This window comes from Montipora foliosa, chromosome 5 (genome assembly GCF_036669935.1).
Source record: "Montipora foliosa isolate CH-2021 chromosome 5, ASM3666993v2, whole genome shotgun sequence".
In the NCBI taxonomy this organism is placed as follows: domain Eukaryota; kingdom Metazoa; phylum Cnidaria; class Anthozoa; order Scleractinia; family Acroporidae; genus Montipora; species Montipora foliosa.
The window spans coordinates 41,592,739-41,605,238 of record NC_090873.1 but is presented as its reverse complement, the minus strand read 5'-3'; the positions used below and the strand labels follow the sequence as shown (position 1 = coordinate 41,605,238).

The 12,500-nt window shown below is 39.4% G+C and overlaps 2 protein-coding genes across 2 annotated transcripts in view; both read right to left on the bottom strand.

Annotated features, from left to right (window-relative positions):
- Positions 1-2,696: 2,696 nt before the first annotated feature.
- On the bottom strand, positions 2,697-11,284 carry LOC138004227 (tetratricopeptide repeat protein 28-like). The gene is made up of 2 exons (XM_068850699.1): positions 9,848-11,284; positions 2,697-3,020 (listed from the first exon to the last, which is right to left on the bottom strand). Coding segments are annotated over exons 1-2 (1,416 nt in total). The 5' UTR covers positions 11,263-11,284; the 3' UTR covers positions 2,697-3,019.
- Positions 11,285-11,371: 87 nt separating this feature from the next.
- Positions 11,372-12,500, bottom strand: part of LOC138002752 (tetratricopeptide repeat protein 28-like) — a 7,209-nt gene continuing 6,080 nt past the window's right edge. Inside the window, exons 2-3 of the mRNA XM_068848735.1 lie at positions 11,428-12,500; positions 11,372-11,380 (exon numbers count right to left, since the gene is read on the bottom strand). The exon at positions 11,428-12,500 is cut by the window's right edge and continues 275 nt beyond it. Of these exons, the coding sequence (XP_068704836.1) occupies positions 11,372-11,380; positions 11,428-12,500 (1,082 nt within the window). The remainder of the gene's footprint in view (positions 11,381-11,427) is intronic.

The following is a 12,500-nucleotide window of genomic DNA, read 5'->3' as shown; positions in this document are numbered from 1 at the left end:
ACCAGTGAAATTCTCACCTGAAAAACACCAGCATCCGATCGATTAGGGATGTCCTCATACCTTCGCTGAATTTGAGCTTCGGTGCAACGCGACTGTTGCCAAGCGTTGGCAAGCCAACGATCGTGTTGCACTGATTGGAAGATTAGAATAGACTCAAATGCTTCGGATTCCTTTGATCTGGTTTTTTGCACCGATCATGTTGAGAAAGCTTTAATATGGATTTCAGGATCGCCTTTCTCCGTGAATTTTCGAAAGATGAAGCTCAAAGTGGGCGAAGTTATGGGGACATTCCTAATCGATTGGATACCGGTGTTTTCAAGGTGAGAATAGGCCATTTCCGAGTTCATGTCTGCCTCCTCTTCAAAGCGAGTCTAAGTGCAAAGTTTTTGTGATGGTAATTAGTTCTACTTTACATATGAATGAAAACTAATTTTCATAAGAAAAACTTCGCACTTAGACTCGCTTTGAAGAGGAGGCAGACTTGAACTCGGAAATGGCCTATTTCACTTCTTTGGCGTCAGTTCCCGCTTGAATAAGACGAGGTCACTGGCCGGCGGCTCGGAGTTGCCTGCCTCATGATCAATTTTCTTGACTCTCTAACTGGCAGCCGAGAAAAGATCTCGCAAAATGACCTCTAAAACAGCTCAGAACGACCAAAAAACATAACACAGGAATCGGTTGACCCTTTGTTTGATTCATTAAATTATTTACTTTCAAACTTTATTGCTCAGAAAATCGCAACCGCTGTAATGTATTCATCCTTCTACAGATCGATAACAACAACACCGACAGAGGGTCTGTGATCGATCATAACAACATCGGCTTGGGAAATCGTGTTCAGAAAGGGACTGAATTAGCAAATCAGCCTGCAAAAGAAACGATAACATGTCGTGCATTATGTTTTAAGGGAATTGAGACACTTACCATCGTCTTTCTCCATTTTTCCTTCTGTAAGTGTTGGAAAGCGCGCCTGCAATGTTTCGGCGCAGTCCGAGAGGCACAAAAACGGAATCGGGGAAACATATCACCCAGGGGTGAACTCTTCTCTGTAACACATTTTTCTATTTTTTGTCGCGAGAAAATGTAAAATTGTCATCTGAAGTTATGTTATCCTACCCAGACTACTCACGGGCAAAAAATGTAATATTTATATCCTTTTTAAAAAGACTTTTCTCTCATCCCGCGTTTTATAATATTCCGTACAGTATATTTCGTGTTTTAGAATGTTTCATATATTCCGTGTTTCAAACTTGATATTCCATATTTTCCGTGTTTTAGAATATTTCATATATTCAGTATTTTAGAATACTCCGTGTATTCCGCAATTCCGCCGTTCCACCATTCTATCCAATAGGGTGACCCGCGTTAAGAGGTATCCTACTGTGAGTGTGGTACCTCAGTTTTTTGAGATAATGTTTTCTTTCCGCAATTCAACGGCAGCCGACTCTCGACCACAAGAAAGCTGCTTAGCTTGAAGTCGCATCAAGATTGGCAAAACAAGGAAGAGTTGTATGCACTCTAAATGTCCGCGACGTGTCCTGTACATGTAAGAGTCGACTTTGTGGCAAGGCCGGGGATTAGCTCTGTCGTCCGCAACCTTTCTACTCTGCGAGCAGGGAACAAACGTATAATGACCACCGAGAGTACGGTTCAACCGTGGATCTTTACTCTTTAATTCTTAACTGTCTGGTTGTACAGCATTCACTTGTCTACTGTTCTGAGGTTCTGGCACAACTGGGTCAGCTTTACTTTCTCAAGGACTTCACTTCACGCTGTCCTGCTCTCAACTAACTTTTGCTCACAAAGATCGCGATTGAACATCCACCGCAAGACGGCAGGTGCGACCTTGTCAATCAACACCTATTAGGGGGTCAATTGTTGAACAACCACAGCTGGGGGGAACACAAAAGGCCGAAACCTTTGTGAAAAGACCGCACTTGAGAACCAAAGTCGACCCAGACGCTGCAGTATTAAACCAAGGTTATTCTCACAGTACAACAATTACAAGCGTGAGTATACTGACAAAACCACACTAAAATACCTTTGACTTACAAGAAACTATAACCCTACTTTTTAATGTAGTGCCTAACATAACCCTGTTAAGAAAAACACTTTTTAATTATCCCGACACATAAACTTGCACGTGTCTATCTAAAGATCCGACAAGACAAAAAGACTTTCTGTTTGCATTTGTACATGCTGATCAGTACACCCGAAATGCCATGAAAAGGAATATCTTCTCCGTACTGAGTACAAGGCCGAAACGCGAGTTTGACGTGGATGATGAGGAGATATATCAACAGACACCGGGGAAACGGTGGTCTGGAATGACCGCTTGCTGTGACTCTGACTGGTTGCTAAGGTCATCGAGGCCATACAGCTGACCGTAATTATCGTCTTAAATTCTAATCGTATCCTCAATTTGGATGTAAATAAAGGAATTCTTCAGAAACCATGAGACTCCCATAACGACCTCGCTCTCACTAACTCAAAGGTGTGTTCTAATATAAGTATGTACTGAAAAGTCTTTCAATTAAACACGACAAGAACGAAAAAGCGATAACAACAAAGGATTAATGTAACAAAAATTAACAATTGCAGTCGTTAAGAATAAGTACCGACCACATTATAATAATATCGCTAAAACGAACCATTAAAAGAGTTATGAATATCAACGTAGAATCATCAGACAAAGAGTGTATTGAAAGGCATTCCAAGTCAGCATAGCCGAATAATGAAGCATCTTTCGTTTCGCAATTTTTGTCTTATTTTTCTTCTTTAACAAATGGCAACAAAGCGCCCTTCTTTAAATCTTTTTTACCACTTTCGAGTCAATGACATCTAAGAAATCACAAAAGAGTCACTTGACAGTCTTTTGGCTTAGTTATAATTAATTCTGTATAACCCCACTAAACCTCTGGATCGTCTCCACTGTAGGTGTGTTCCTGAGAACTTCTGCAAATCATTGAAAAGTCAGTCAGACTCCATGAGGCAGTCTTCTTGCGTCTTCGTCATCGTTTCTGGAAGGAAAAAAGAAAACGAAACAAAAATGAACTGTGGAACTTTAGAAAGAGCTGGTTCTTTTGAGCATATACAATCCACCGATGTGATGACTATCGGCAAGACTGCTACGGATGACAGCTAGAACGTTATCTACAGGAAACTGGAAGCACCAAAATAAGAAAGTAATAATCTGATCGATTCATTTGCTCTCGTCAAGTTAAGCCAGGAAATGCTGATTTACAAGTGTTATTCGAACCGAAATGACAGATACTGAAGTGAAGTTAGACGCAGTACTTGCAAAGATGGACGACTTGCTCGCCGCTAAAGATGAACAAGAGTCGAAGTTGAACGCCATCCTGCTCAAGTTAGAGAGTTTGAAAAAAAAGTCAAAAGAAAACTGCTCAAGATGTCAGCGAATTGAAAGATAGTTATAAACTTTTAGACCTCGATGTGTCTGAGATTAAAAGCGCTCTTGCAGAAAAGGCGAACCGTAAAGAAATTGACACGCTCAACGATAAGATTGATGACATGGAGAACAGGTCCAAGAGGAACAACGTAGTCATATGGGGCTTAAAGGAAGGCGCCGAAAAAGATTGCAGTTCTGTAGAACAATTCTTAAGGGAAGAACTTTTCAGTAAACACACGGGACTTGAAAATATTGAAGTTACGCAAGCGCACCGTACGAGGATCAACCAAGCGGCTGCGCTAGCGCTCCGCAGCCAAGACTTATCCACGTTTACCTTCTTAGATATCTCGATAAAGGACGAATTTTAAAGGCTGCAACGAACACCCTGAAAGATAACCCTTTCTGCGACAGTCAGATATTCATATCCGACGACGTGTCAAAATCAATTCGGACTGAAAGAGCTAAACTACGAAAAGACCATTTGAAGCAACTCAAAGAAAGAGAAGGAATCCAGTTCGCTTTCATCCCATTGTCAGTTCCCGCGCAGATATTGTGCAAAGAATTGTGCAAAGACGTGAATAGTCCTTATATTGACGTTTTTGCTGTCATTATGTACTGCCTAATTATAGCTAAATAAACTGCATGATTTATTCTCTGTTTACAATTCTGGCGCCGAAAAACCGCCTGTCTTTTTTAATAGGATAGTATAATACATTCACGTGCTATGGAGATCTCGGCGATAGTGTGCAGCAACCAAGATGGTAAGTACGCTTTCGTTTGTTTTTAAATTTTGTGTGTTGTTGCGTGTCTGTGCTGTACTTCTTTTTCATAACTTAAATTATTCTTTTACTACTTTTGCATTTGTTTTGCTATTCAATTCATATTCAGGGCATATATCACCTATTAATATGATAATGATTAATTATTCTTGCACTAAGAATGCATAATCCGGAAACTAAGCCTGAAAGCATCAAGTTGCTTTCCTTGAATGTTAGAGGCCTAAGCAACTTTCACAAGCGTAGGGCAATTTTTTCCTGGTGTAGGAAGCAAAAAGCTGACTTAATATTTTTACAGGAAACTCACTCCACAACAGAACGACAGGATCAATGGCGAAAAGAGTGGTCACCTCGCAGTTCTTACAAGGTCTCACCTGATTGGAGACCACCCTTGAGGTTTAACAAAAGAACAAATAACAGAAACAATGGACCCTAGGCCTAAAACAAAAGGGCTATTGTTTCTGTTACCCTAGGCCTAAAACAAAAGGGCCATTGTTTCTGTTATTTGTTCTTTTGTTAAACCTCAAGGGTGGTCTCCAATCAGGTGAGACCTTGTAGGAGCTGCGAGGCTACCGAAAGAGTGGGGCGCCTCTGTTTTATTTTCGCACGGCAGTACAAATGCTAGAGGTGTTGCAATTCTCATAAAGAGTAGTTTGAACATTACTATTCAACAAGCTGAAATAAGTTCGGATGGCTGGTTTATTGTTCTAAAAGCTGCTATTAACAATGAGATATACACAATTGCAAACATATATGGCCCAAACAAAGATGCCGATGCTGTTAAATTTTATCGTAATTTATCAAAATTATTAAGAAACAATGAATTTGGTAATGAAGAAAACATTATTATAGGTGGAGATTTTAATTGTCCTCTTGACATTACACTTGACAAAAAAGGCGGTCTACCGATCCCACGAAAATATATAGTTAATTCTATAGATCATTGCAAAATGAATTCAGTGAACATGACATTTGGCGCTTAAAAAAACCAACATTGCAAAGTTTTACCTGGGGGCGCTGCTGACCTTTTGTGTTTTGCCGACTAGATTACTGGCTAATATCTGATAAATTACATGATTTGGTAACTAAGGTCGATATCGTACCTTCGATCAAAACAGACCACTCCGCTATTTTTAATTTCTAGAACTTGAAGACATCGAATTAGGTGGAAGAGGAGTTGGTTTCTGGAAACTTAACACTTCTTTATTGGCAAACGAAAATTATAAACACATGATAACAAACAATTTACCGACCTGGCTGGATGCAGGTAAAGACATACAGGATCCTAGACTTTTGTGGGATTGGATCAAGTTTAACCATTATATTCTCGAAACAAATAGCCTCTATTCGACGGAAACAAGAGGAGGAATTAAATAATCCTTATCAGGAAGTCCTAATGTTCCAAACAAATCCGTGTAATAATACGCGTCTGGCACAGGACAAGTGTAAGCAGGATCTTGAAGCACTGTACGAGGACAAGGTAGAGGGGATCATACTACGCGCAAGAGCTAGCGGTGTAATTTCTACTGACCCCTTTATGATTATGGATTCACAACGCAAATTTTATAAGAATTTATTTCGTAGTAGAAATGTTAATTTAGATAATGTAGAATCATCGGCTTTCTTCGATAATCCAAATTTACCGAGTATTTCACATGAATCAAGAATAATATGTGAACGTAGAATAACTGCGGAAGAGTGCAGGAACGTTCTCAAAACATTTCCAACTGCAAAAACGCCAGGAAACGATTATACTCATTGAATTTTATAACACCTTTTGGCCATTACTTAGTGATACCATCAATGAAGCTTTTATGAAGAAAGAAATGTCCCCATGTCAAAGACAAGCAGTGATTACTGTCATTGAGAAACAGGACAAAGATAGGACTTACTTGGAAAATTTGAGACCAATCTCCTTGACTAATGTTGACGCCAAAATTGCGTCCAAAGTTATAGCGACTCGTATTGTTAAAGTTTTACCGGAAGTCATTCATAGTAACCTAACTGGGTACATTTCAGGTCGTTACATAGGGGAAGCCGCCAGATCAATTTTGGACATAATGGATTACACAAAAACTTATGATATTCCTGGATTGCTACTTTTTATAGATTTCAAGAAAGCTTTTGACAATCTGGAATGCAATTTTATGTTCAAATGCTTAAAAGTCTTTGGATTTGGACCCAGTCTTATAAGATGGGTAGAAACCTTTTATAGTAACATAAACAAGCTGCATCATTAACAATGTAATGCTCTCAGCTAGCTTTGAAATAAATCGAGGTGTAATGCAGGGAGACCCCCTTTCCCCTTACTTGTTTATCATTGCTGTGGAATTATTAGCTGTCGCTATTCGTTCACGTTCAAACATAAATGGAATCAAAATAGATTCAAAAGAATTCAAAATGGTGCAGTATGCAGATGACTTAACAGCTTTTTTGTCGGATATCAGATCTGCCCAATACCTTTTTGAGTTACTTGATCAATTCGAAAACTGTTCTGGCTTAAAGGTGAATTATACAAAAACCGGAGCAATGTGGATTGGCTCCTCTCGTAATAACTCCGAAACACCTCTAGCATTGAAATGGCGTAAAAATGTAAAAGCTCTAGTGGTTCACTTTAGTTACAATAACGAAGAATCAGTGCAAAAGAATTTCTACGATAAGCTCACAGGAATGAAATCTCAGATACGCTTGTGGAGTTGGAGAGGCCTTTCCCTGCTCGGTAAGGTCACTATTATTAAGAGTTTATTACTTCCCAAAGTTTTATACGTCTTGTCAATTCTTCCCTTCTCCTTCCGAGTTTATAAAAGCTTTTCAAACAATTATATATAGTTTTCTTTGGAAGGGTCCTGATAAAATCGCCAGGACAGCAGTAATGAATGATTTCGAATTTGGTGGCCTAAAGGTAACTGATCTTACAACATCAATTATGTCATTACGACTTTCATGGATTGGAAGATTTTTAAGTGATAATTCGTATCCCTGGAAAGCGTATCTATTGCATTTACTAAAACCTTTTGGTGGAGAATTTTTTCTTAATTGTGATTATAAGATCAATGACTATGATATTTCCTCAATATTTTATAAGGAGATGTTACATTGGTGGTCAGATTTTTGTTCTAAATTCGACCTTGTAAGTTCACGTGAAACAATTATCTGGAACAATTGTAATTAAAGTAAACGGGTAAACCTATCTTTTATAATAATTATAATAGTGCAAACATTGTTCTTTAAAGTGACATAAAATTTGATTTGAGTAACACAGAGTCCTTTAACCTTGCAAAACATAATGGTTCAAAAGACTCTAACTTTCTGACCTGGACTTGTGTTCGTTGCGCTGTACCAAGTCATCTAAGAATTGGAAGCCATGAAGTTAATAGAGATCATGTTAGATCACTGCAATTTAAGATTGGTGATAGAATTTTTGATCCAGCACTTAGCAAGTCTAAGGATATCTACGGTCTGCTTATATCCAGGAAGGCGACAGAATCTAGAGGCTTCACAAAGTTGAAATCAAAATTTTCTATTGATGATGTGGAAATAAAAAAGGCCTTCTCATTAATAAGGTCCAGTATCTGTGAAACATATGTACAATGCTTTCATTTTAAAATACTGAATGACATTTTATTCACAAATTCCCGCTTAGCTAAGATAGGTTTAATACAAAGCGATCTCTGCACTTTTTGTAATACTGGTGCGGAAACAATTGATCATTTATTCTTTTACTGTGTTTACTCACGTGCGTTTCGGGAAGAATTTGAATCTTATTGGATCGCTATAGCCAAAGAACAAAGGAAACTTGAGTTAAAGACTATTTTAGTTGGTGTCACAGAGACTAAACATGACTAAATGTTCTCTGTTTAATTATTTAATTATTTTAGGTAAGCTACATTTATGGAACTGTCGTAGGAATAAACGTCGTCCGTTCTTCCCTTCCTATAAGGAACTAGTTAAAAGAAAATACAAAATTGAATGTCATATTGCCGCTAAGTACAATAATAGGAAGATGCTAGAGGCTAAGTGGAAACCCGTGTTGAATTGCATTTTTTTAAGTACACAGGTGCGCGGTAACTAAATAAAAGAAAAACAAACTGTTAAAAGTAGTGTAAGAATTGAAGTCTAGGAAGTATTGTGTAGTAAGTAGTGTAAGTACTGTTCTGTAAATGGTATTGTACTTAGTGCCTTAAGTAGTGTCTGTTTTGTTTTGTAAGTAGCGTTTTCCGTGTCGCAACGCGTGCGTAGGAGCATGTGTAGAAGCTATTTGGAAAATTGCTACGCACCAAGACAGTGCAAGAAGTATTTCCATACATTTTTTAAAACCAAAAATCACATTTTCGTTTTGAGCCTGTACCCAAGCATCCGCCTGCTAGAATCAACACGCGCATTATTGAAGGGACTCTTTTCTCATCTTGTTAATAAAACAACAATTCAATTACAAAAAAGATAATTTCCAGTCCAATTCAGTAATGGCTCTTTACTTTCTGTTACTAATCTCCAGGATAACAGCATAATGAATGCGTGCGGCCCAAATTATCTCAACGTCTACTATCTATTTAAATTCTTTTGAGTCTCCTTCTTTGCTTATTTTAACATCTAAGAAGACTTTTTTGAAGGACACTTTGGGTCATGCCGTGCCATAGCAAAAGCTAAGAATTTGGGCTTTGTAATGGATAAAACTTTATTTTTTAATGACCATATCAACGAAACATGCAAAAATGCCAGTTTTGCTATAAGATCCATTGGACGCATCCGTAGATACCTTCCGTATGATGGGTTGAAGATGCTAGTCAACTCCCTTGGGATTTCCAGACTAGACTATTGTAACAGCGTTTTATATGGGATACCAAAGTATCAAAGGGACAAATTACAGAGAATCCAGAATATCGCTGTTCGAATGATAACTGAAGCACTAAGCACTGACCATATAACACCTATTTTAAAGAATCTGCATTGGCTGCCAGTCGAAGCAAGAATTAATTTTAAGATTTTACTTATAACGTATAAGATCTTAAATGGGCAATCTACCAGTTACTTAGAACCTATTATACAAGAATATCACCCATTAAAAACACTGAGATCATCAACCCGTTCACTGTTATGCATCCCATCCATCAAATCTAATTCCTATGGTGGTCGCGCTTACTCAACAATTGCGCCGAAATTATGGAATTCAATTCCCGAATATATTAAAAGAGCAGAAAGAGTACAAACATTTCAAACTAGGCTTAAGATATTTTTGTTTCAAAAACATTACTGTTAATTAATTATTTCTTTTTCTCTGTCTTTTTAATGAATGATCCGTTGTTAGGCGCCTTGAGGTTAGAAATGCACCCTATAAGCACCTATTTATTATTATTATTATATTTCCCAGCATTAATAACATCCTAGTTGTTTTAATTTTTACATAACTTTCTATTTTATAGTCCTATAGTGTTGTAGACTAGTCATGTGTTGTGGAAGTATTCTTTCAAGTTTTTAGATTATATAAACATGCTCTTCATGGAATCCAATATTATGGTGTTGTTGAGGCTACCGTGTTTATTTTGATCCACATAAGGCTTACCTTCTTACCTACCACGTTTGTCGTACAAAGTGCATCTCATTATTGTACAATCCTAGACAATAACCATTCATTTCCTCAGAATTGCGATTGATCTACACTTACCATTTTCTTTGAATTTCCAGGGAGACATCATCGCCAATCAACATAACTGGCGCCCAGTGCTTTACAGCGCAATACTGCTTTGACTCTCGAAGAGATTTCATCGCTTGGTGAAGAGCTGCACTTGCACTTTTTCCAGCTACCAGGTGTTGATAGAGACTCCTCATGAAAAGTAACGTTGCCTTGTCATCTATTGCCCAGAGTGACTCCAGAACAGACCGAGCATCAGCACACAGGAAAGCCCTGGCTATTCCAACCACACCCTCAGACTTCACCTCTCCCCGGCCACTGTGACAACAGCTCACCACAACTAGTCTTGATCTAAGACGAACTGCCTGAACATCCGACACTTTTAATATGTAATCTTCCTCTTTGGGGATCGAGGATTGCCGTTGCGGATTTGGGGCCAAAGCAATTTCTCCAGTTGCCTGGCATCCATGCGCTGCAATGTGCACTAAAGCAACTGACTTCATTCTTTTCAGCACCTCAGCTTTCGTGGCATTTCTTCCAGTCAGGGGTGCAGTCTTCAAAAGTTCTGCAATCATCTCGACTTCTTCTTTTGCACAGGGAATCTGGTTCAAAATGGGCGTACCATCGCTGTTAGTAACTTCCTTCAACCACGGATCACCCACACGCAGTGCTCCAGTCTTACTGTGGAAATCTTCACTTGCATCGGCGATCATTTTTAAAAAGGTGAGCGAAGGAGCAGTGCGGATCCTAATAGATTCACTCAATGCACAATAAGGAGCCAAGCAAAATGGTCCATCGGGAACAACGATCAACTCATCAACTTGGAGCAAGTCTTCACCCGGGCTGATTAAGACATCGTACAATGGCTGCAAAGTATTGACGGAGGAGTTCGAAGACGGGATGGTTTTTCCACAAGTAGGTTTTCTGCTCAAAGATAAATCTCTGCGTAAGTTATCCAAAGAACGATCTTCACATCTGACACCATCCCCTACGCCAACCCCTTTCAAAATAGTTGTCATCAGCAATTCGGGTGTTCCTTGAGACATTTCCTTTTGGCAAAAGAGGATGTTACTGCCTTTTCTCAGCATCCAACAGCTGATCTTGTTCCCGTCCAGTGCGACAAAAGCTGTTTGTGAAGGTAGAAACTCTAATGCAGAAGAGAGAGTTTCCTTCGCAAAAACTTCAGAGAAAAGCTGTGAGCCAATACCGTATTGTTCGTTCAGAACATCCCTCAAGGCCTGTGCTCGACCTTTCTCAGCAGCATACAAAGCCTCACCAATTTCTTTATTCTTCAAAAGTACTCTCCACAGAGCAACGTACGCTTTATGAAAAAGGTGGCGAAAGCTTATTTTCCAAGCATCTTCTGACTCAAGTGTACGTCTTATTTCATCGAAATAGTGTATGCTTAAACGAAAGCAACCAAGAGCATCACACAAGGAACCTGACATTTCATGATCGCGACCAAGGGAATAATATACAGTCGCCTCTCCGACCCTATCCCCCACTTCTTTAGCAATACTGAGATCTTGTTCGTAGTATTTCATGGCTTGTTCAAAATTACCCAATCTAAAATAAGCAAAGCCCAGATTGCCATAAGCTCTTCCCTCCCCGACCCTATCCCCAACTTCTTTAGCAATACTAAGATGTTCTTTGTGGTACTCTATGGCCTGTTTAAAATTACCCAGGTTGGAATAGGCATTTCCCATATTGCCATAGGCTTTCCCCTCACCAGCCCTTTCCCCCACTTCTTTGGCAATGCTAAGATCTTGTTTGTGGTACTCTATGGCTTGTTCAAAATGACCAAGTTTAAAATAGACATTACCCAGATTGCAATAGGCTTTTCCCTCCCCAGCCCTATCCCCCACGCCTTTAGCAATACTAAGATCTTGTTTGTGGTACTCTATGGCTTGTTCAAAATTGCCCAGACTGGCATAGGCATTTCCCAGGTTGCAATAAGCGCTTCCCTCCCCAGCCCTATCCCCCACTTCTTTAGCAATGCTAAGATATTCCTCATGGTACTCTATGGCTCGTTTAAAATTACCCAGATGGGCATAGGCATTGCCTAGATTGCCATAGGATCCTCCCTCCCCAGCTCTATCCTCCACTTTTTTAGTAATACTGAGATCTTTTTCGTGGTACTCTATGGCTTCTTTAAAATAACCCAGTGTGAAATAGTCACTGCCCAGATTGCCATAAGCTTTGCCCTCCCCAGCTCTATCCCCCACTTCTTTAGCAATACGAAGATGCTTTTGGTGATACTCTGTGGCTTGTTTAAATTTACCTAGACTGGAATAGGTATCGCCCAGGTTGCCATAAGCTCTTCCCTCCTCAGCCCTATTCCTTATTTCTTTGGCAATGCTAAGATCTTGTTCGTGGTACTCTATGGCTTGTTTAAAACTACCCAGACAGGCATAAACATTGCCTAGATTGCCATAAGCTATTCCCTCTTCAGCCCTATCCCCCACTTCTTTGCCAATGCTAAGATCTTGTTCGTGGTACTCTATGGCTTGTTTAAAATTACCCAGACTGGCGTAGGCATTGCCTAGATTGCCATAGGCTCTTCCCTCTTCAGCCCTATCCTCCACTTCTTTGGCAATGTTAAGATCTTGTTCGTGGTACTGTATGGCTTGTTTAAAATTACCCAGACTTGCATATGCATTGCCCAGATTCCCATACGCTCTTCCCT

Coding starts and splice junctions, on each gene's coding strand:
- LOC138004227 (XM_068850699.1), bottom strand. CDS start 11,262: ATGTCAGGTTCCTTGTGTGATGCTCTTGGTTGCTTTCGTTTAAGCATA.